Here is a 25522-nt window from a genome sequence, read left to right as displayed (position 1 = left end):
AAAATGCAAACAAAAATATTTTGATTAGTGAGGTGTGACAGTGACAGTGACAGATTAAACCGATTTCGAATAACCGGTACCGGTACGACTAGGGGTTATATCTAAAATTATGAGGTACTAGATTAGCAGGAGCAAGCTTTATTTTACATTTATTTTGCTCCTGCTAATCTAGTACCTCAGTGTATATACGGGTCTTTCATCAACTTTCATTTTCGTTATTAACTTAAATAATTAATGTTAACAGAACAAAACAAAGTCAACTGATCAAAAGTTATGTACTAACAGGCTACCGTTTTCAATAAAATACTATTAACTATTACTAGAACAAAGTTTGATGAACATTTCTGTTTAAATCAAATTCAGCTCAGATTTTGCGACATTTACCCTATCGGTTATGTTATTGTTGTCCGCGATTTTTGCAACGGATGATTTTGACAGTAGTCAACTTGCATCCCCAAGCACCCACATCAGTAGTCCGCCGCGGAGTCGAAGGTCGTGTAAAATTCGAAAAAGTTTCTTCGCTTTTTACTCAGTTTGATCGAAACATAGTTTTGCAATAGTTGTTTTTAGCAATAGTATGAAGAGCTAGAGTTCTGGTGAAGAATGTTCAGTTTTGGCAAGAAACCTGCTGCTCCGAAGCGGGACAAGAAACGAGATCCATCCGAGGTTTGTTTTTTCATTTTTTTTCTCGAAAGGATTAGTCATCGGTTTTCGTTTTGATGCTGGGTCTTTGTATTTTCACAGTTCGGTCTGTTTGGTATAGGAGACGATATCGTAGGCATCGGTGATGATGACGACGATTTGGGCGACGACGGAGACGATGGTGATTTGGAAGCGGAACTAGCAGCGATAGCCTCTGGTTCTGGAGCGGGAAGGAAGCCCAGACCGAAGCCTAAACCCAAGGGAAACATTGTAGCACCGGAGGCATTAGATGCCATGGTAGCGGCTAGTCTGCGAGATGTCGGGAGCGACGAGGAACTTTCCGGAGATGATGATGATCCGGATCTATTAAGTGAGCTTGCGGAAATTGCTGGCGGAAGTGTGGCTGACGATGAGCCGGAAGTAGATAGAGCATCGCCTCCAAAGCGAGCAGCGTCTAGTGGATCAAGCATGAAGGATCTAATCAAGTCAAGGATTGAGATGTACACGATTGCGGAGGAAAACGCTAAGAAAGCTAACGATTCCTCCAAAGCTAGAAGGTTCAATCGAGGATTGAAGACTCTGAAAGATTTATTAAAGCAAGCAGAGGCTGGCAAGACTGTGGATCCCAGTGATATACCTCCCGAAGTGAGTGTGAAATCCGGTGCTTCTGCACCAAAACCAGATCCACCAAAAGAAGAAAATTCACCGGACGTTCCAATAGTTCCCACAAGGAAAGCTCCGGCCCCTCCTCCAGCAGCTCCAGCACCCGTTTTTGAACCTACTACTATTTCAAGTACCCCGGAATCCAAGCCAGAACCACCAGTTAATCCCCAGCTAGCTCTGCTTAATAACCGAAAATTGCAGTACAAAACAGCTGCACTAGAAGCGAAAAAAGTAGGAAACACAGATAAAGCTATCCAGTATATAAAGATAGTAAAACAATTCGACTCGGTCATTAGTGCGTTAGAGAATGGACAAGAGGTAGATCTTAGCAAAATGCCACCTCCTCCTGGAGAGCTCGAAAAATCTCCCATTGCAACTCCACCACCTGTGCCTCCTCGTGCTAAAAAAGAGGAAGACCACACCCAAAAACACGCCGAAGTGCCTGCGATCAGTACTCCTCTAACCCAGGAAGATCCGGAACAACCACCTGAAGAGGAGCAGGAGGAAGTTCTCATCCAAGCCACCACCATTGCCGAGGCTTTGCAACAACGGCTAGAAAAGTATCAATCCGTTGAGAAGGCGGCCAAAGACGAAGGCAACGCTTCGAAAGCCCGTCGGATGGGACGCATCGTAAAGCAATATCAAGATGCTATTAAACTACACAAAGCGGGTAAACCGATTCCTATTGATGAGCTTCCCACTCCACCGGGATATGCACCGATTCCAGTAGATGGACCTCCGCAGGCAGCTGCTAAGCCGGCCCCACCACCGAAGCCAGCTCCTCCGGCAGTGCCGCCAGTGGTTTCCCCTGGGAGTAGCTCTGCAACAAGTCCAGTTGCTGGTATGTATCCGGTTGCTTTACATTGCTGAATGCCTTCAGTTTGCTCCTAGTTTTTTTTTGCCAATATGTCAATAATTATTTTCACTCTCAGGTCCCAGTAAAGCACCGAAACCGCCACAAACCCAGAACGAAAAGCAAATTGCCCTCCTGATGGAACGCCAAAAAGAATTCCGACAGGCTGCCGTCGAGGCCAAAAATGCCGGAGAACTCGAGGAAGCCAAGGAATACCTGCGGGTATTCAAAGGTTTGGAAAAGCTCATTGATACCGCTCGTGGTGGCATCCCCATCGATATGAGCACCATTCCGATAGCGCCGAATAAGCGATCATCCCTAGAAGATTCCTTCACTGTCGTTGCTCAAGAGGATTGCACTCCCTCAGACGATGCCGACGTAGATTTGAACACTCGGCTCGAGGAGCAGCTGTCCAAACAGCTGATAATGTGTAGGAACACCCGAGATCATCATCGGGCGATGGGCGACGTTGCCGGAACGAATCGATTCGAGAACTTGGCTCTCAGTGTGCAAAAAGATCTGGACTTTGTGAGACTAGCTCACCGGAAGCGATTGCCGATTCCCAAGTTCCACTACGAAATGAAGCAGTTCAATGTGGTGAAATGCAATACAGATTTGACCGATAACGAGGTAGAAGTGACAATAGCTAGAGGCATCAATTACAACGTTCCCAATCCGAAGGATGTGGACACCTACGTGAAACTGGAGTTCCCCTATCCACAGGTTAGTGGCTTTGCATATAATTTTTTAAACAACTCAACAAGGGTCAGTTTCTCTGATACTTACACGGTTTCTGTTTTTGCACGAAGTATGCGTAAGAAAAAAAAAAATCTCGATGAAGATGACACGGCCGTGCAAAAAGATAACAGGGTGTACTTTTAAGCGGATGTTAAGATTTCTTATGCTAAAGCTTCAGTTGCACTTCTAAGTTTATGCCCAAGAATGCTTTCGAAAATGGACTTTTTTCGTAAGATTTGTAATTGGCATTTTTAAAGATATTGCTGTGTGCGTTCGAGATGCAAACGGTGCCCAAATGCGCTTCAAACGCGGTAACACATGTTACCAAAGGCAACGTAGCAACCATAGCCAATATCACCGCCAACTTAGGATTCGAAAGTTCCCACTAACACCGGGTTACTTGTTAGAAAATCTTACCGCATTAGGTGCTCCCGCATTTGATATTTGCATTTTGAATTCACACAGCAATATCAGAGAAAAAAAGTCAACAATTTTTCTGTGTGCACAACCAACTTTTTTATCCTACAATTCCTTGTCACATGTTTCTAATTCAGACCCAGGAAGATTCCGTGTTGTGGATTAAATATCAAGCTTTTTCAAATAGGGTACTGGTTCCCTTCTTAAGCATGTGGCTCCCATTTTCATCCTACGAAAAACAAAGGATTGAAGCGCTGTTTGTTTTGTTTCTTATTTTTGTATTTTTTGTTGGAAAAGAGCACCCGTGAAAACAAAAAGAACGGAATCAATCGGTGCCGTAATCGCTTGTTTTCGAATAGGATGAATATGGGAGCGTGAGATTAATGATGGAACACATACCCTATGCACTGATGTTTTACAGCTTGTGCTACCAGAAGTTCAACAACGTGCTCGGAAATGGTCCTGTAACTGTCGCCATATGGTATACTTCTGCATACATTAGCATGCATTTCGCCAAGTTTTCCCGATTCTATAACATTCCCCAGAAAACCATTTCCCAGAATGTACCAATTCCCAGAAATCCATTCCCCAGAATGCACCATTCCCCAGAAATCCATTCCCCAGAATGTACCATTCCCCAGAAAAGCTTAATATACTCTGCTAAAAAGTTTAATTCGATACACAAACAGTACAATGTTGATCATAATGATATGTTATAGGCAAGGGTTTAACATTATAGTGTTATTACGCGCAAATATCTATTTCTTATACGGTATATGTAACAAATTAAGGTAAAAAATATATACATACATACTAGACCTGTTCACTTTGAAACTTTTTTTCTCCGATTCTCCGTGACACATCAAATTATCAATCCACATGTAAAACCAAGTCTTCAGTCCAAAATTGAGCCAAATTGATGAAGATTTAAAGGTGTATCAAATCGATTTTGTGTTTTTTTAGCAGTTTTCACAGAAATTTACTCAGAAATTCACAAAATTACTCTGAAAAGATGCCGGAGATACCGTTAAGATATAGTTAGAACAATACTCTACAACTTTGCCGAAGACACTACGGTGTTTAATTTGCGTATTTCGAAGTTATTCAACAATTTTAGTTAAAAAATCACGAATAAACACGATATTTTTACGATTTTACATATAAAAGTCATGTAATTTGACATTGTTTTAGGTGACTAAATTAATTAGCGATTACTCCTTTGTATAACGAACATTTCGTCCATACATCGTTTTTGTGTAGGAATTCGTTTTCATTGACTAATTATCAAAAGCATGTCACGTTGATACTAAAAATCGCACAGAGTTACCAGCACGAATTAAAACAAAGTTACCCATGATTAAGACGTCATGCCATCGTATTCTAATGTCTTTTGATTTAAGTATCAGAAATGGTGCAGATGGTAAGGCTCGAGCTCGCGGATCAGAAGGTCCCTGGTTCAAGCTCAAATACATGATAAACTTTTTTTTTTCTTTTATTGTAGCAGTTAGGATGATGAATCTGCCATTATCGGGACCTGCCAATTAAGCCCATTCCAGGACTAGCTAGATATTTAGTTTATACTTGTTGACAATAAATCGTGTCGACGAGATCAGCTGGGCGTAATATTGAGCATCTGTTTGCTAATGACCAATTTAGCGAAAACAATTCAATACGATGATGGAACTGCTTCTGGATGCAACATTTTACAGACAACTGTGGGTGGAGCTTACTTGTTATCTATCTACCCATAAATCAGCACAACTACACGATGAAGGGAAACTTCATTCTTACTATGCACTCTACGGTTCCGAAACATGATGCCAAATTGAAATGAGATGCAGTGCGTAGTTTCATCAACTTATAGCAGGATCGAGACGCAAAAAAATGCTATTCCAGGACTCGAACCTTGAATCTTCGAATCCACAATCTCATGCTCAACCAACTGCACCAAATTTAAACTGATGCAGATGAGACAAAGAAGCGTAATGACGTTTAAATCATGGGTAACTTTGTTTTATTTTATGCTGGCAACTCTGTACAATTTTTAGTATCAACGTGTCAAACTTTTGATAATTAGTCAATGAAAACGAATTTCTACACTTAAATGATGTATGGACGAAATGTTCGTAACACATAGGAGCAATAGCTCATAAAATTAGTCACCTAAAACAATGTAAAATTACATGACTTTTACATGAAAAATCGTAAAAATATTGTATTTTTTGGTGATTTTTTAACGAAAATTGATGAATAACTTTGAAATACGCAATTTAAGCACCGTAGTGTCTTCGGCAAAGTTGTAGAGTATTGTTCTAACTATATTTTAACGGTATTTTCGGTACCTTTTTGGTGCAATTTTCTGGATATTGAAGTACATTTTCGTGAAAATGCTCGAAAAAACACAAAATCGATTTGATACACCTCTAAACCTTTATCAATTTGGCTCATTTTTGGACTGAAGCCTTGTTTTTGCATGTGGATTGATAATTTGATGTGACACGGGTAGGTCAAAAAAAGTGAACAGGTCTAATACATACATATCCATAAAAATATTCTGCAATGGTTCAAACGTTTAATTACCATTGTACACAGTTGCATGTTGATCTACCTATCTAAGGGCCGATTTCTTCACCTCGGCTTAACTCGTAAGCCAGGCTTACCCATATAGTTAAACCTGGCTTAACGCCTAAGCCAGGGTGAAGAAATTGGCCCTAAGTTCACAAACTGTCATCATTCCAGTTGCGTTGCTATAAAATCGACAATGATTTTTCATAAGGGCCTAACTGATTTGATCGATTTCTCTTCGTCGACTCTCTCTTTCGCTAATAACTTGATCAAAATAAACGAAACCATTATTCTTTTTGTTTCTATAGCACCATGTAGTCGTTTTCATCGCATTTCAACCAAAATATATTTGGAAAACTTAATACACATTCTGTGATAACACAAAGAGAGGATCGATGAAGAGAACTCGAAAATGTCAGTTAGGCCCAAATGAAAAATTCGTGTCGAAATGTTTTGTTTTTGACAGATTTGTTAAAATTGTGCAGCACTTGTTTCACGATGAATAACGTTTTAAAAGTGATGTGCAAAATTTACAGAAAAAACGCATTTCCTTCTGATGTTGTTCAGTGTACAAGATGCTAATGGACCCGTTTATGGTCGGTTTATATTAAAAAGATTTTTCTGTCGAAAACTTTGAGTTACTCGGAAAGACTCAACTGACCACGTTTTTTGTACGCAAATGGTTGGAGGGACCCATCCCAATGGCTGTTCCTTATTATTCGCTTCAAAGGCCCTTCATTCATGCGGTATGAGAGGCTTTCATCAATATTCCAATACTATGGAATAGAAAAAGTCTCGCGCTCAGTATCATACGGGCGTATCTACAATGATCGATTTCTCTTCATCGATTTTCTCTTTGGTTAACAACTTTGCCGGGAAGACATTTGCGGTTCTTTTTGTTGTTTTAGATGTTAGTCCTAGTTGTCCTTCGCCGAAACACACCGAGAGGTCATCCGAAAATTGGTCGTATTTTCCGGAATAATCCGAAGAGAAGATCGATGAAGAGAAATCGATCATTGTAGATACGCCTGTATGATACTAAACGCGAGAAGTTAACATTTAAGCAGTTTTAATGCCAACAGTTCTAAACATTTTTAATGAAGAAGAAAAAAAGTATCATTGTTTTCCTTTTGGCATTTAAAAACCCAACAATGTTCCTTCTTTTTAAACAATAGGGGGATTCACTAAACAGGGTAAACTGATTAAACTGATTGGTGATTGAACTGGTGATCGCGACACCAAGGCAATCTTTGATTATTTCATTCGCAAGATCATAAAACATTTCGAATAAGCAGAAAATCTTGGCTTACGCAGCAATTTAATCTGTTTAGTGAGTACCCCTATTATATTTCTTAGAATTAAGGCAATAATGTATAATTTTTGAAATTATAACTGCTTACATTTTCAACATAGATTCTCCTTTCTTTTCTACATAGGCTGTTCTTTCGAATTGCACTTTTCAGGAAATTATGGGCATTATTACAACCACCGATGTAAAGACCGGTCCAGAAAGTATGGACGCAGTAAGAAAATGCTGGCATTTCAAAACTATTGATGACTAGTTCTTTTTGAAAGCTACATCCTGTTGGTCAACCTATTTTCTCAGCATTTGTATAGCGGTTTTTGCGATTTCATCAATTTGTTTCAAAATACATGAGCTTCCAGCGAAACATCATCGAAAAAATGTGCACAAACGATGTACAGAGTTTGAAAGGTCACTTAGGAAATGAACAAAATATGGTGAGAGTAAGTGAGAAAGTCGTGCAAGCAGCAATCAGCAACCATGGTGGGGATAACAAGTTTAAGCATAGGCAAAAATTGGAAGAAAAATGAAGATCCTGCTAACCCTCGTTTGGATAAACAAATAATGAAGGTGTTTGATCACAGAAAAAAACCTTCTAACTTACACAGAGCGGGGTATGACCAAAAAAGATATCATTTCGAATTCCAATGTTCATCGTGACAAAGAACATTTGAATTATCAATCTTATAGTTAGGAGAAACAGTCAAAACGAAATCCGAAACAAGAACCATCAATCAGGCCCAGACAACTGAAGACTAGGTGCGTCCATACTTTCTGGGGCAGTCTTTAAATTGCTGTTATATTGCGGAGATTCCACCTGTTTAGACTCCTGCGCGAAAATTAGTTGCGTGGATTTTTCTTGCGTGGGCCCACAGATATAAAACCAGACCGCGACTTGGTGAATATTTTACGCTGTGTTTTTAGGTACACATTTGGTGATAGTTTTGCATTGTAAACAAACATTTATAACGCACTTACGCTGAAAATGAGCCTAATCATTGATTTACGTCGGAATCTATAAATCTTCACAACGGGCAATATTTCTTATATATTTTTTTTCAAATTTCTAAACACCTGTGCTTGTGGTGCCGATAATTACCTAAACATTGTAACTCGAAAGAACAGCCTACCGTGTAAGCACCAAACTTTGCGCAGTGCCAAACATTGCGCATTTTAGTGAGCACTACCTGCTTGAAAGGCAATATTTCCTAAATTCATATTTTTTACATATGCTCAAAATAACTTTCTAATCTTCTAGGGAAAAAAAGTTCACATAATGAACCAGCAGAATGTTTGACGATTTTTTGAAAAGTGCGCAAAGTTAGGCCCTAGGTGCGCAAAGTATGGTGCGTTTACGGTATGTAGAAAAGAAGCGAAAATCTATGTTGAAAAAGTAAGCAGTTGTGATGCCGATAATTTCCTGAAAATTGCAATTCGGAAGAACAGCCTATACAGCAAAGAAGGAAAAATATATGTTGAAAATGAAAGCAGTTATAATTCCAATAATTGTACCAATTGCCTGAGTTCTACCCTGGCCAAGATCACAGGGTTCGGCGGTATTAAAGTGAAGGATGTTAATTGTAATTCTTGTAATGAAAATATCACCTTTAACACTTTAATGCGCCTCCAACGGCGAACCGGCTGCTACAGATGGAGTATGGCTGATTTATCAGAAATGCTCGATAAACAGGAGGGACCTGCTGGGGCCTAGTAGTTTCTATACCCAGAAAACAGTTCCGGTCGATTGAGTCTGGGAAAGTTTCGAGAGTCGTTGTGAATCATAATGCAAATTTTTGTGTTTTGTGACGAATCTCGAAATCTTTTTTGAGTCAGCAGACTTTGAACTGTTTCCTGGGCTTCCCACTATTCGGTTAATTTTAACAAATACACTATACAAATACAAGTTTAATTCAAATATGAAATAATCAGTAGTATCTCGCGTATTCAATTTGCTAATACATAGTTCTCAACGTTTGATGTGCTTTCGTGATTTAATTTTCTCTATAATGTTCAATATCAATTTAAAATAACTAAGAAACTAATAGTGGGAAGTGCAGCATTTAACAGTGCTTGCTTATAGTTTCGAAGCTAACGTGTGATCAAGACGAAATCGACAAAAACTGACTACTTCGACTCTCTCTAACGTAGAATATGAACAATAACATTCTTTAAACCTTGACATGACAAAAAAAAACAAATACAAAATCGACCATATGACAAAACCGAAACTTTCACACCTTCTACCGTAACCTTCTGAGTCAGTACGCAACAGTGTCTTACTGGACGACATGTTCCGTGCACGGCTGGTGAACTGATTCTGAAGGATTACGTTCTCTATCCTATCCAAATGCCTAGTGAACTGTCGTTGTCCGCGCAAACACGAGACGCTTGTGCGCACAGTGATGGGAGAGGTTTCTACGTCCGTCGGCGTGCCGCTACGAACCTTTCAAAAAAAAAAAAATAATAATAATAATTGTACCAATTGCCTGAGTTCTAAAAAAAGCTTGTTTAAAAAAGAAACAGTGTTGGGTTTTTGAATGCCGAAAGGAAAACAATGTCACCACAGACAAACAGACGTAACACTTCGAACATTTTTCGATTCAAATTTTAGTCTCGGAAACAGGTTCGCTTAATTCTAAAGGGACTGAATTTGGCCAACCATCAACTAGGTGGCAGTAGTGTCAAACTCGAACAAAAACGATGCAAGCGCCGCGGATTGGTAGTTGGTCAACCCTCAAATTTTCAAATAAACCGTTAAATCGATGTACGATGGCAATGGACTACCCGCTTGGCGCACACCCACAGTTGATCAGCAGGAGTAAATCCATTTTATTTTGTATGGCGAAAAGCACCTCAACTTGAAATACTTGAAATAGAAAGCTTTTACTGAAAAAATATTTGCTAGGCTTAATAGCAGTCAGGGGCTGTCCATTAATTACGTAAGGGTTTATGGAGGGAGGGGGGGTTTGAGAAATCTTAAGCGCCATACAAAAGTTTCAGGGTTCTCATACGAAAAATCTTACAAGGGGGTGAGGGGGTGTCAGAAAATCGCTAAAATTCCCTTACGTAATTAATGGACAGCCCCTCACCATTGTGCACAATCACTACCAAATATTTTTTCGAATAATGTGTTCCACTTCGATAAATTTGCCTTTAGATGCTATTTGCCATACAATATTTTTGCGATTTACTTTTAGCAATTTTTCGCGCATAGAAGCTAGCTCCACATTGCATTGGTCGATGCGGAGAGTAGGAAAACAACCGATGCAGTTAATTCATTATCAGAGTGTTACGTTTCCTTCTTCGTTAAAAAAATGTTTGAGTCCTGTTTGAGTAAGAATTGTTGGCATTACAACTGCTTACATGTTCATCAACAATTTTCCCTTCTTTTGCATAGGCTGTTCTTTCCAGTTGCACTTTTCAGGAAATTATCGGCAATGCAACTGCTTACTTTTTTAACATAGATTCTCCCTTCTTTTTTGCATAGGCTGTTCTTTCGAATTGCACTTTTCGGGAAATTATGGGCATTACAGCCTCCACCGGTGTTGAAATTGCTAAAATATTTATTTAATATTTTTTTCAAATTTCTAAACACCTGTGCTTGTGGTGCCGATAATTACCTGAAAAGTGTAACTCGAAAGAACAGCATATGCAGAAAAGAAGGAAAAAACTACGTAGAAAATGTAAGAAGTTTTGATGCCGATAATTTACTGAAAAGTGCAATTCGAAAGAACAGCCTATGCAGAAAAGAAGGGAAAATGTATGTTGAAAAAGTAAGCAGTTGCGATGCCAATAATTATACCAATAGCAAAGAATAAAAATAGAAAGAATGCCCTCTTTTGCCTTTTTCTATGTAAACGTCAAGCGACAAGACAAGTAGCGCTCTCTAAGCGTATCAAGGTGGAAGCTATCTGTAACAGTGCTCGTGAATTGTCATAAAAGAAGGGGGTGTGCGTATGTTTTAGAATCCTCATACAATAGAGTGGGTCATCGTTTATATGGAAAAATGAAAAATTCAATGGTATCCCATCAGATCAAAGCTTTTTTGATCCCATTTCAGGACCCAAATCAGTGTGCAAAATTTGGGCACGATCGTTTTTTTTTTACGTTTTGCGCATCGCGTTTGAAGTTTGTATGGGATTTTTCATGGAAAACACACTTTTTTGCATTTCTCTCATGTCAAGCTCGAATTTTTCTAAAACCATGTAACCAATAATGTGAAAACATAGCCTAGGGTGTCCTGAAAAACTTTGTCGCGAAGTGATCTGGTGCTTACGAACAAAGTTATAGCGTTGGCATTGCTTGCCGAAACAGCACGATTTTGTTGAAATTGTTATTCCTTTACATGTTAAAACCAAAAGACATGCATGGAGTTCGTTGGTTATAACTATTTTCACAAGCATCGGATCGCTTTGCCGTCTTCAACAAAGTTTTTCAGAACATACTAGGCTACTATTTTACAGTATCAGTTAAAAAGTTTCAGACAAACTTGTTCAACTTATGACAAAAATGCAAAAAAGTATGTTTTCCCATAGGTACAAAATCCCATATGTACAAATTTAAATTTCAATGCGCAAAGTGTAGACGCAACCGATCGTGCTCAAATTTTGCACAGATGCTCAGGACCCGAAACAGAGGCGTCTCGTGACCCGTAAAGCTGACTGTGCACTTGAAAAGTTTTTACATGGGACTGTAGTATGAATGGAAAACAGCAGGAACCTGAACTCCGCTAGACAAGCGAATCTATCGACGATTTCGTCGAGAAAACTGCCTTGTTGTTTCAATTGATGAAACAGAGGGGTTTCTACCGCCATCAGTTTAAGCCTCTTTAGTCTTTGCTCGCTCATTGTAACTGAAGATAGGTTCTTATTCTTTTGAGTTGGAAAAGCTCCTTCCAACGGCATCAGTTGTAGACGTAAGTGTTATTATCAGAGGAATAAGCAGATACGTTTCTGAGAAGACGTCTTCCAAATTGTTCTTAGTTAGCTATCTCTGCGACTTTTTTCGTGTAGAACATTCTCAGCTCATTGGTCAGCTGGACTTTATCGAAAGCGAGAGTAGACATTGCCCACCAATTGTTAAGGGTTTTTTTTCGGAATAACTTTTGAACTTCGAAGAATTCACTCAGAAGTGGATAACTGACACTGAAGAAGTGAAACACCCATTGCACAATTATGGGTCACTCTGTAACTATTACTAGTCAGTCTGTTCTCTATGCTATTCAAATAGAATTTAAATCAAATTTACCCATGTGAGTAACCCATGATTATGCTATGACTGTAGTCGAAACATGCGTATCTGTTTAAGGGTTCCAAGGGTAAGCATTAGAGGGCGCATTAAAAGTACAAATCTAATGTCGAATTCGTTTTTGAACCTGGGTTGGAACTGGATTGGCGGAAAATGTGTAAACAAACAAACGTCAAACAAACTCAAACAAACTTTAGTACAAGCGAAACCGAAGTCGGGTCGGGGTTGAAACTGTGATCTCATCCAGTTCCAACCCAGGTTGGAACTGAATCAAAAACGAATTCGACATAAGTATACACTCAATCGAAGAGGGTATTCTACTTAGATGATTCGAGATGCGGTACAAGCTTTTCCTCAATCAACCGCCTGGCAAACGAATTGCGGGAGTAGATTGTCTACAATATCGCGCTCCATTTTCCTTTGAAAATGAAACCGTACGCGACGTGCAACTAGTAGTGAATGAAAATGCCACCCATTCAGGTCCACCCAAAGGCATGCACGCATGCCAAAAGAGTGGATGGGCGGCCTCCGTTGAATGGTACAAGTTCTCTCGCTTTGCTCTTTCGCCTCGCTCTCTTGCTGAAGCATACAGTAGCTCAAATGCGACGTTGCCAAACTTAGCAGCTTCCCCGCGAGCGCAAGCTTGGTGTTAAGCAAACAATCTTTCCCTTCCTCCGCCTCCGATGAGGCCCATGTCCATTGGAAGAAGTGCACAAAATTTTTACTAATACATTGCCAAAGCAGCACAGAACAGTCGAACACAAGTAAACACAGTTCTTGCATCGATGTCAATTATTGTGGTGAAATTTAGAACATTGTTCTTGCATGCATATACTGCGATCCCGTGTACTTCTGGAAGTGAACTGAGGCGAGAGATTTTTGGCGATGCTGCCACATGGATGTTTGGCATGCTTCGGCGTGGAGCACTCTGACAGCGGCAGGGGTGGTGGGTAGTGAGATTGAGTTGGAAAATTTACTTGATTCCAATACAAAATAAACAATGACTTCTAAAAAGGTCACTAAAACATCAATTTTTCAATGATTTGAAAAAAATGTACATACGCTTTAAAATACACCTAAAACCATTTTGAGATATACAGAACAGTCCTAAATATCAGCCAAAAAATATAAAAAAATTGATTTTCCACGAAACAAAAATTACAAAAATGCTCAAACTCCCCGTCTAAAGGCGGGATTGGGTATTAGAGGGTTAAACTACAATCTTAAAGCCCTTCAAACATCATTTCTTGCTAGCATGCTTCTGGACTGAGATAGAAGCAATTCATTTCATTTATTTAGTTAACATCAAATTCATGATAATACTGAATTTGCCGCCATAATACTCGATTTGCAGCTGCAGCTCTCCAACGTCGGTCACGCCCAACAGTCGCCAGATCACGCTCCACCTGGTCCGCCCATCGTGCTCTCTGCGCTCCACGCCTTCTTGTACCAACCGGATGGTTAGCAAACACCAACTTTGCAGGGTTGTTGTCCGGCATTCTTGCAACATGCCCTGCCCACCGTATCCTTCCGGCTTTGGCTACCTTCTGGATGCTGGGTTCGCCATAAAGTGCAGCGAGCTCGTGGTTCATCCTTCTCCGCCACACACCGTTCTCCTGCACGCCGCCGAAGATCGTCCTTAGCACCCGTCGCTCGAAAACTCCGAGTGCTTGCATGTCCTCCTCGAGCATCGTCCACGTCTCGTGCCCGTAGAGAACCACCGGTCTTATTAACGTCTTGTACATGGTACATTTGGTGCGGGGGTGAATCTTTTTTGACCGCAGTTTCTTCTGGAGCCCATAATAGGCACGACTTCCACTGATGATGCGCCTTCGTATTTCACGGCTCACGTTATTGTCAACCGTTAGCAAGGAACCGAGGTAGACGAATTCTTCTACCACCTCGAAAGTATCCCCGTCTATCGTAACATTGCTGCCAAGGCTTGTCCTGTCTCGCTCAGTCCCACCTACCAGCATGTACTTTGTCTTAGCCGCATTCACCACCAGTCCGACCTTTGCTGCTTCACGTTTCAGGCGGGTGTACTGTTCTGCCACCGTTCCAAATGTCCTAGCAATAATATCCATGTCATCCGCAAAACATACAAATTGGCTGGATTTCGTGAAGATCGTACCCCGGCTGTTGAGCCCGGCTCGTCGCATAACACCTTCCAGGGCGATGTTGAATAGTAGGCAGGAAAGTCCATCACCTTGTCGTAGTCCCCGTCGAGATTCAAATGAACTGGATAGTTCACCCGAAATCCTTACGCTGTTCTGCACACCGTCCATCGTTGCTCTTATCAGTCTAGTCAGCTTCCCGGGAAAGCTGTTCTCGTCCATAATTTTCCATAGCTCTGTGCGGTCGATACTGTCGTATGCAGCTTTGAAGTCGATGAACAGGTGATGCGTTGGGACCTGGTATTCACGGCATTTCTGGAGGATTTGCCGTACGGTGAAGATCTGGTCCGTTGTCGACTGGCCGTCGATGAAACCGGCTTGGTAACTTCCCACGAACTCATTTACTTTAGGTGAAAGACGACGGAAGATGATCTGGGATAGCACTTTGTAGGCGGCATTCAAAATGGTGATCGCTCGAAAGTTCTCACACATTAACTTGTCGCCTTTCTTGTGGATGGCACAGATTATCCCTTCCTTCCACTCCTCCGGTAGCTGTTCGGTTTCCCAGATCTTGACTACTAACTGGTGCAGACAGGTGGCCAACTTTTCCGGGCCCATCTTGATGAGTTCCGCTGCGATGCCGTCCTTATCAGCCGCTTTGTTGTTTTTGAGCTGGTGGATGGCATCCTTAACTTCCCTCAGCGTGGGAGTTGGTTCGTTCCCGTCCTCTGCTGCACCAACATAGTCATTTCCTCCGTTGCCTTGGTCCTCCGTGCCTACATTCTCTTCGCCATTCAGGTGCTCGTCGAAGTGCTGCTTCCACCTTTCGATCACCTCACGTTTGTCCGTCAGGAGGCTCCCGTCCTTATCCCTGCAGATTTCGGCTTGCGGCACGTAGCCTTTGCGGGATGCGTTGAGCTTCTGGTAGAACTTGCGTGTTTCCTGTGAACGGCACAGCAGTTCCATTTCCTCGCACTCCGCTTCTTCCAGGCGGCGCTTTTTCTCCCGGAAGAGACGGGTCTGCTGCTTCCGCTTCTGTCTGTATCGCTCCACATTCTGTCGGGTTCCATGCTGCAGCATTACCGTCCGCGCTGCATCCTTCTCCTCCAGAACCGCTCTGCACTCCTCGTCGAACCAATCGTTTCGTCGACTCCGTTCTACGTACCCGATAGTGCTCTCAGCTGCGTTGTTGATGGCTGCTTTGATTGTACTCCAGTAGTCCTCTAGAGGGGCCACATCGAGCACACCCTCGTCCGGCAACGCTGCCTCGAGATTCTGCGCGTATGCGGTGGCGACATTCGGTTGCTTCAGTCGCTCTAGATCGTACCGGGGCGGCCGCCGGTAATGTACGTTGTTAATAATGGAGAGTTTTGGGCGCAGTTTAACCATCACCAGGTAGTGATCGGAGTCGATATTAGCGCCACGATAGGTCCTGACGTCGATAATGTCGGAGAAGTGCCGTCCATCAATCAGAACGTGGTCGATTTGCGATTCCGTTTGTTGTGGTGATCTCCAGGTGTAACGATACGGGAGGCTGTGCTGGAAGAAGGTGCTACGAATGGCCATGTTCTTGGAGGCGGCGAAATCGATGAGGCGTAGGTCATTTTCGTTCGTCAGCTGGTGGGCGCTGAACTTTCCAATCGTCGGTCTGAATTCCTCCTCCGGGCCTACCTGAGCGTTTAGATCCCCTATGATGATCTTGACGTCGTGGTTTGGGCAGCGGTCGTACTCGCGTTCGAGCTGCGCGTAAAATGCGTCTTTGTCATCATCAGTGCTCCGGAGTGAGGGCTGTGCACGTTTATTATGCTAATGTTGAAGAATCGGCCCTTGATCCTCAACCTGCACATTCTTTCGTCGATCGGCCACCAACCGATCACGCGCCTCTGCATGTCGCCCATCACTATAAAAGCTGTTCCCAGCTCACGTGTGTTGCCGCAACTCTGGTAGATGGTATGATTACCTCTAAACGTTCGCACCATAGATCCTGTCCAACACACCTCCTGCAGCGCTACGATTCCGAACCCGCGGTCCTTCAGTATATCGGCGAGTATGCGGGTGCTCCCGATGAAGTTGAGAGATCTGCAGTTCCACGTACCGAGCTTCCAATCGCAAGTCCCTTTTCGTCGCTGTGGTCGTCGCCATTGGTATCGGTTCGCATTCTTCTCTTGTTGATTTTCCGGTGCTAGTCTTTTTTACGGCTGGCTCGCAGGGCCTGACACCAACCCACTAACCCAGGGAGCTGGGCTTACCTTCCCGGAAGCTACGGGTTCTGCATTGGCATTTCCTCCAACTACAGTGCTAAATAGCTAGGCTCGAGCGCCAGTCTTCGCCGGGGGTGGTGTTTTTAATGGGCGCCCAGGAGATAATATTTTACCTGAGCTTCCACAGATAGAAGCAAGTAAGTATAACTTTTCGCAAGTGAGTATTCCCAACACTGCCGCAGAGTGGATTTTTTTCTAAAAATTCGCCACTGCCCGTTTGGTACACTGATATATGTTGCCCTTTACTGGCATTTACCAGATTAGCTGGTATGTCATAAACATACAGAAAAACTTGTAGTTAGAAGACACAGAATGTTACTAATTGACAAATTGAGGGATGAATTTTTGAAAAAAAACTGCGTTCTGGTGGGATTCGAACCCACGACCCCGTATTCGCTGGACCGGTGCTTTAACCAACTAAGCCACAGAACAGGTGATAATTCTGCGGAATAGAAAGCCAAACTGAACCCGAGCCCTCACCATGAACATTCACTTTTTCAAGAACCACCTCTCTTTCGGCTTAGATGTCAATCCACAACACAGCCTCGTTTGTGCCCAACAACTACAAGTGAGAGCGTATTATTTTTATTTGAAGCCGAGACTTACTCTCGCACTCCGCATACCTAGCCACCAAGCAGTCTGTTTGCTGGTGTCTAATTCAGTATGCGTTTGGTTTTGAGTTTTTTTTCTCAAGACTGCGACAGACAGCCTGAAAAGAGATTTTGAAGTGGATAAAGGCTAAACCCATAATATACACTGCTCAATTAAGCTCATGTAAACCTGTAGTTTGATTATTTCTTAAAATATTTACTAAATCATCAGTTTTACAGTAAGTTTGAGCTTATTTCCTCAAGCAGTCAAATTTTGCCATTTTTCAGTCTACAAACAGGTCCCAAATTGTGATTAAAACTTTGTTTAGTATCATAAAAATACCAAGCGTTGTTAGTAATCCTAATTTTATGTAAACTAAAAAAGTAGTTCGAAATAGGTTGTTATCGAGCCGAAAAAAAAAATAGTAGGTGGCAATGTAGTTGCCACTGCCTTATAAAGAGTTAAAGCTTAGCTCCTAAGACCCAGCCGACGTGAAACACAACTGGCGCCGAACGGTGCTAGTTGGCCATCTTGTAAATACCGCTCATTTTCGTCCTTTTTATAAATGATTTATGCGATCGCTTGCAGTCTCACAAACTTCTACGCGGATGATTTGAAGCTGTTTCGAGTAGTAAAAACGATACTAGATTGCTGCGCTTTACAAGCCGACATCGAACGTGTGTCGAAATGGTGCGATATGAATGGTATGTAGATGAATGCCAATACCTAAGTGTAAAGTGATCTCGTTCAATCGTCATCGGTCTACTGATAGCAAGCCTCTGGAGAGAGTTTCGTCGATCAAAGATCTTGGTGTAATTCTCGATTCTAAACTTCGCATCGTCCAACATGTTGCCATAACTACGGCCAAAGCCAATGCAATGCTTGGTTTCCTGCGACGCAGCATTTCGATGACATTTAATGCACTTGTAAATGCCTGCTTATAACTAACGTTATGCGCTGATTGACATTGCAGCTGTCTTCTTAGTAACTTGCGCTTCCAAGCTCGAGCCCGCCAGCTTCGTAATTCAAGATTGCTGTGGATCCCCATTCACCGTTCGGATTACGGATATCACAGCCCGTTTGATTCGTGTTGTAGGTTGTTTAATGATGTGTGTGATTCGTTTGATTTTAGTATGTATAAGTGAATTAGTGTTTAAAAATAGAATTAAGTCTAGCTAATCAGTCTGTGCGGCATTCAGCCGAAGATGTTGTATTAAATTTATTAGTTCTTCAAGGAATTCCTCTAAGAATTCTACCAAAAATTCCTACTAGAATCCCACCAAGAATTACTTCAATAGTTCCACCAGGAATTTCTCTAAGAATTTTTCCAGTAATTCCTCTTCAATTTCCACCAAGTTTTTTTTTTAAATCCGCCTAGTATTCCTCCACAAGAATTTCTCAAGGAGGTCCACCAAGACTTCTGCCAAAAAAAAAATCTGCGACATTCTTCCAGGAGTTCTTCCAAGAATGCTTTAAAGAATCCCTCTAGGAATTTCTCCAGAAATTCCTTGAAGATGTCCACCAGAAACCTGCAGGAAATCCTCCAGACATTCTTTCAAAATTACTCCAGGGATTCCTCCAAGATTTCTTCCGGGCATTTCTCCAGAAGTTCCTCCAGGAAGAAATTTTCCAAGGAATTCCTACATAAATTACTACAGGAATTTCTCCAGGAACTTCTTCAGGAACTCTTCTAACAACTCGTCCAGGAATTTTCCCAAAATTTTTTTTTCAAGTATTCCTCTAGAAATTCCTCCATGACTACTTCCTTAAGGAAATCTTTAGAAAATACTCCTGGGATTACTTTAAAGAATCGTCCGAGAATTCCTCCAGTGATTTCCTCAGAAAATCAATCAAAATTTCTTAAGGAATTACGCCAAAAATTCCTCTCGAAATTACTCCAGCACCTCCTTCAGGAATTCCTCCAAGAATTCCTTAATATGTTCTTTTTGAAATTACACGAGGAAATCCTCAAGAAATAGCCTCAGAAATTTTTCTGGAAATTGCATCAGGAAGTCCTCCAGGAATTCCTCTTATAATATCGTTAGAAATTTCCCAAAAAATCCTACAGAAATCTCCCCAAAAATTTCACCAGTGATTCCTCTAAGATTTGTGCTAAGAATTTCTCAAAGAATACCTTCAGGAATTGCACCAGGAATACCTCCAGGGTTTTTTTCAAGAAATTCCTTCAAGATTATTCAGGAAACCTCCACAAATTCTTCAAGAAAATATTCCTGGGACAACACTAGGGGTTTCTCCGAGAAATCCTTTAGGGGTTTCTGCAGGATTTGCTCCGAGACATAATCCAACCCAAGTAACTACAGTGCTGAAGCCTTATTGCATGCAGATATACGGTGTTTTTAGAGCAATCATTACTTTGCATGAATACTTAAGGTTGATTAAAAATGGAAATGCCAATTATGCGACTGATTTAAGATTATACCAGTATAATCGTAATTTGATTCTATAATTGTCCATTTCCAGTTTTAATCAACCTTAAGTTTGCGTATAAAGCAATGATAATTCTAAATACACCCTGTATCAGCATGCAATAAGGCTTCAACACCGTAGTTACTTGGGAAGAATTCATCCAAGAATTACTTCAAGAATTCAGTTTAGAATTCCTCTAAAATCCTACCAGGAATTTCTCCAAGAATTCCTCCAGAAATTTCTCCAAAAAATCAGGATTTTTTCAAGTATTTCTCTAGATTTTCCTTCAAGACTTCTGAAGAGAATTCCTGCAAGAATCCGTCCAGGGATTCCTTTATAAATTCCAGTTGGAATATTTCCAGGGATTTTAAAATAAATATCTTCAGGAATTTTTCCAGGAAACCCTTCAGAAATTCCTCCAACAGGAATCCCCCAGTAATTCCTCCGAGAATTCCTTCGGAAAACCCTTCAAGAATTCCTACAGGAATTTTCTCCATCCTTCAAGAATTCCTCTAACAATCCCTTCCAGAATTTTCTTCCAGAAATTTCTTCAGGAATACTTGCAAGAATTCCACCAAGAATCTCTAGAAATTTCATTGAATTATTTTTTCAGGAACTCAGGAATTTCTCCAAGAATTCCTTCAAGAATATTTCCAGGAATATCTTCATGATTTTCTTGAAGAAATTACTGGAGAAAATCTTGAAGGAATTCCTGGAAGAATTCATGTAGTAATTTGTGAAGGAATTTCTGGACGATTTCCTGGAGTATTTCCTGTAACAGATCATGAAGTAATTTCTGGTGAAATTCTTAAAATAATTCCTAAAGTAATTCATGGATAAATTCCTGTAGGATTCCCTTGAGTAATTCCTGGAGGATTCTCTGGAATATGTCTTGGGGGAATTCCTGGGACAATTACTATAGGAATATCTGAAGGAATTCCTGTAGTCATTGATACAGCAATTCCTGTAGGTAATCGTGCAGTTACTTCTGGAGAAATTCCTGGGATAATTCTTGAAGGAATTCCTAGAATACTTCCTGGAGAAATATCTGGAATATTTTTTGTTGGATTATTTCCCGGAACAATTTCTAGAGGAATTTCTGTAATAATTCCTGAAGGAATTCGTAGCACCGCTAGTTATCATGGTTTCTCATAGCGGAAATCATCATGACTACAGGTCGCAAGCCCTGATAAAATGTGGAACGTTTTGATGGCTGTGATCCCTGACCATCATGTAATCAAAACCCCAGGGATACTCAAGTGACCATACTGTTGGGTTGTGGGGGACGCGTGTGCGGGGTGCACCCAGTCAACCAGTGATCGTATAAAATGTTGTATAAGATGTTAAAGTGGAGGCGATATGCGTACATTTTACATGCGCCTAAATGGAGCCATGTACGTATATGGCCTCCACTTTATCATCTTATGCAACATCTTATACGTTTACTGGTTGTCTGGGCATATACTGACAAGCATTGCTATGAATCGTTAGGGCTGAGTAGGAGCGGGGAATGGATCTGCGATTGCTGAATTGCGATTATACCTACTGGTATAGTCATGGTTCAACAGTGGTGGCGCCGCTTTTCGCTTGTGTTCGGCCTTGCTGGATTGTTTTGGCGGTGCGGGTAGGTCAGTGTGTACTTCGTACGTGCAGTGCATACGGCTTCAGCATTGTGCTTACTTGGGTAGTGTAGGATAATTGGGTTTGGGACTGAGGGGGTCGTCATTGATTCTGCCGACACCATTGAGTGCTTGTTGTTGGCGGTTGTGTTGGTGACGATTTCTTCAGTTTTATAATCTCATTTATACCACGCACAGACTTTGGGAAGAGGGACTGCTTTGTAATGCAAGAGAGGGATTTAAACTCTGCGTTACGGGTTGGGTGAGGTCATGCAGATAGAAGCAACCCAGGTGACCGTGCGGCTCGGGTCGTGATGGATGCATGAGTGCGGTGTGTGTGGGGTGCGCTGCCCTGTGGATGCAGTTGAGTCTTCAGTTGGAGTGGAAAAAGACCCTTCTCTACCTCTACTTCCTCTCTGGGAAGTATTGTGCTCTGTAATCTAGATTTTGGTTTTAAGGTGAAGCTATGGCTGGGCTGTGCCTCGGATGTGTTGAGCGCAGGGACTCGGGAGAGGTGGTGACGGTTTGTGCTGGGGGGTTCGTTCGTTTTGGTTATTCACTGGTGGTGGCCAGTCGATCGTCTTGTCGGCGCTGCCTGTCATTTGGTTCTTGGGGTTTGTGCTCTCGAGGTTCGGGGCATTGCTTCGTTGTATCTTCGCTTTAATACTAATATTCCTTGTTTGATTTAACTGACTGTTATGTACAGGCGCTTAACTCATTCTATTTCATAGATTGCCAGATTTAAGGGTAATGGTTCAAGAGGGTGTTAGCAATCAGAGTGCATTAGAACGAGTTGGCGCCTACAATACACAAACACTAATACACACACTCCAATACTTACACGCACACATGCACCTACAACTAGCTGTAAAAGACCAGTGGGCGGGACAATGTTGCCTACCCAAGAGTTGTAGGTGGGGTGTTTGGCTTAGCTACATGACTTGGTCCGGCAAGCCCATCAGCATCAATTGGTAGACATATTGTCTAGTGAAAAGACAACGCAGATGGGCAAATGCCAGGGGATGGGTTGATAATAGCAGAATAGCAGAATAATTCCTGAAGGAATGCGTAGAGTAATTCCTGGAGAAATGGCTGGAGAAACTCTTGATGGAATCCCTGGAGTAATTCCTGAAGAAATTCCTGGTGTATTTGCTGTATGAATTTCTCGAACTATCCAGGAGGAATCCCTGGAGGAATTCTTTGAGGAATGGCTGATGAATTGCTGAAAGAATCCTAGGAGGAATTCCTGGTAGAATCCCTGTAGGATTTCCTGGCGGGATTCCAGGAGGAATCCCTGGATGAATTCTTGGAACACCCCCATACTGCCCCCATTCGCACAACAGTCCCATGTGAATAGGAAATCCAGCAAACATGGGACTGTTATGCGAATAGGGGCAGCATACCAAAACACTCTTTTCCTATCCCACGGCGTTTGGGTGGTCAGCAAAGACCGCAAAGACTACTCAGTCATTAACTCTCCTTATCATCGGCTTTGGACTGACTTGCGCTCTCATTACCCCAAAAATGCTGCAAATTGGAAAAAAAATGAAATGGAATTTCATCAAAGGATTTTCCAAAATCAAACAAATAAATTTTAACATGTTTAAAAGTTTAACATTTCCCTTATCAATTACTACCACCCGAAAGGTCCGACTAACTTATGTTTTTTTCATACCTTCCAGGATGACCCTTTGAAAGCAAAAACTGCACTGGTGCGGGACACCGATAATCCGGATTATAACCATCGGCAAAGCATCGAAATCCACAGAAGTCAACGGGCGTGTCAACGGATATTCAAAAGACAAGCTCTCAAATGCGAAGTCTTCTCCAAAGGGTGAGCATTTGGGCACGCACTTATTCGTTTTGATGCATTTGACTCGTACCTACTGTACAACAGACACATGAAAGTTTAATCGAATCGAATTGCATTTTACTGTTTGTGAAACGTGTGAACGAACGGACGGACACGCAGCATTGTGGGACACTCACAAAAAAAAAAAACAAGCATTTCATCGCATCAAGCACCTCAACCTCTGTCGCCGTCGTATTGCATAGCCATCACAATGTTCATGGAATTTTCTCTATGCGATGTAGTGCTCTGTCCATCAATCCTTCATCCTAGTTGAAAACGTTTCGTGTGTTACCGACAGATGGATGCAGGATTGAAGTGATTCTAATGGTTTGGAGGAAAAAAATAGGTGTATAACGAAAGTAAAGTGTTATAAAATGGACAGCCGTCCGGAATCTTTTATATGTGATTGGTTAAATATTACTAAAACCGACGATTTCCTCTATCTGAATATTTCAACAAGTTTTATAGTTCAGTTTTATATTCATTTAACAAAAAAACCTTTCGTAGCTCAAAATAAAACAAATTGAACAGTGTTTGGCACGCATTATATCAGTAATAGTTAATAAAACGAGGTATGTTTAGTTCTTGAACATTGCTAATATAGTTTATTCTTATAATGATTGTGGTCGGCTATGTAATTTTTGATTTGTCCATTCGACATTTTGTTCAATCGATTTTTTAACTAGATCTTGATCAACACATAAAGTGATGGCGGAGCAAAATTCAACATTTTTTTCATGATTTTTCACAACAATTGTGTGAACAATATTTCTGTAATTCTAAAGTATTGTAGTCCATTCTCCTGTAGCATTAGAAAAAAGCTTGATTTCTTTCTGTTATCCCTATCTGAAATTCTGCGCGCTTTGTAGGTCAATAGCAGTTTTTTCCCTTTCTCTTCCGTTTCATTTTCGGTTCTTGTGACGAATCACATCCTGTGTATACATATCTTCCTACATAACCTACGTGAAAACGAAACCCACGGCTCTTGTCATTGTGTGATGATGAATCGCGCGTCCTGTCCGATGATAACGAACGACAATGGCGACAACGAAACGAACGACGGCGCCGTTCTTAGATGTTGGGGTGCTGGATGCTTCCCGTTGTGCTGCTGCAACTGCAGTTGTTGTCCATCATCATCATCATCATCATCATCATGTGCCAGGTCTAGCATTTTCTCATCCTCTTGTTTCAGTGGTTTTCTTCGTTCAGATACGCTCATCGGAACGGTCACGGTGAAACTGCAGCCTCTGGAGACGCAGTGCGAGATTCACGATTCATTCCCGGTACGTTATTTGAATTTTTAAATACATACATTTTATATTATTCTTGGGATGTTTAAAAAATGTAATCATAAATTAGTTTAATTAAACCCATTTTTTAGTTAAAGTGTTCTCTGAAAATTTTCAATGATTTCTTTTAAAAACAATCTAGTTTTTATTTAGCATATATTAGTTCCTGTGTTTGCACATATTGAGTTAATTTCGGCTAAAACAAAGAGCTGGCGATTCCAAACCTCACTTTAAATCACCAAGATGTTCATGTCCACCGTTATTCTGCTTGTGACCAGTTTCTCTATCTATTCTTTGTCCCTATCTCTCCCCAGCTGATGGACGGTCGTAAAACAGTCGGCGGTAAGCTGGAAGTGAAGATACGTGTTCGGAATCCGATCCTGACCAAACAGATCGAACAGATAAACGAAAAGTGGCTGATTATTGATGCATGAGTTGAGCCACCATCAGCGCTCCCGACTGGTCACGATAGTCGGTTATCAGTACTAGGATACACTTGATCTATGCTGGACAACTAGGCTACTCTGTGTACGGCTGGAGAATTCATTGATGGATGGCAGATGTGAGATTGATTGTCCAGTGAAAGAAGTAAAAACTAAGAGAATGAAATCTAAACAACTATACCTACTATTGCATAGAGATATTCGGACGGCGCAGCAAAACATTGGACGACTGTAGTTAGGTAAGCTGTTGAATCTACGTGATCGAAACAATCGAGATAAAAAAATACGCTTTAATCTTTTGTGGTACGTTAAGGGAGGGAGGGATTGTTAGTAGCAACGAATGTCGAGTTGTGATGAACGATAGGACAGCTTTACGTTATAAGGTGTATCTTTGAAAGGAATAAAAGTGCTTGTGTTAGAAACTATTTCTCTTTTTGCCTTTCTCGTACACTAAGTGTACTGGAAAGGCTATATGTTCACTCCAAAAATGACTTTTTG

At 41.3% G+C, this 25522-nt stretch overlaps 1 protein-coding gene across 2 annotated transcripts; it reads left to right on the top strand.

The window, feature by feature from the left end:
- The first annotated feature begins 450 nt into the window (after positions 1-450).
- On the top strand, positions 451-25446 carry LOC109418673 (coiled-coil and C2 domain-containing protein 1-like). 2 transcript variants are annotated; one of them, XM_062842146.1, is made up of 6 exons: positions 451-666; positions 745-2146; positions 2238-2881; positions 23123-23274; positions 24485-24575; positions 24896-25446. In XM_062842146.1, the coding sequence occupies exons 1-6, from the start codon at positions 604-606 to the stop codon at positions 25013-25015; spliced, it is 2472 nt and encodes an 823-aa protein (XP_062698130.1). In that variant the 5' UTR covers positions 451-603; the 3' UTR covers positions 25016-25446. The 2 variants fall into 2 exon arrangements, with proteins under 2 accessions (XP_062698130.1, XP_029719583.2); XM_029863723.2 differs by having other exon boundaries at positions 24368-24575.
- The last annotated feature ends 76 nt before the right edge of the window (positions 25447-25522 follow it).

The sequence above is a fragment of the Aedes albopictus genome, chromosome 3 (assembly GCF_035046485.1).
Source record: "Aedes albopictus strain Foshan chromosome 3, AalbF5, whole genome shotgun sequence".
Lineage (NCBI taxonomy): Eukaryota > Metazoa > Arthropoda > Insecta > Diptera > Culicidae > Aedes > Aedes albopictus.
The sequence above is the reverse complement of the archived record's forward strand: the minus strand, read 5'-3'. Positions and strand labels throughout refer to the sequence as shown.

What these genes read in the sequence shown, in the direction of transcription:
- LOC109418673 (XM_029863723.2), top strand. Translation starts at nt 604, where the DNA reads ATGTTCAGTTTTGGCAAGAAACCTGCTGCTCCGAAGCGGGACAAGAAA. An exon ending in TGCAACAAGTCCAGTTGCTG is followed by an intron (nt 2,147 to 2,237) that starts GTATGTATCCGG and finishes TTTCACTCTCAG; the next exon opens with GTCCCAGTAAAGCACCGAAA. An exon ending in TGGAGTTCCCCTATCCACAG is followed by an intron (nt 2,882 to 23,122) that starts GTTAGTGGCTTT and finishes CATACCTTCCAG; the next exon opens with GATGACCCTTTGAAAGCAAA.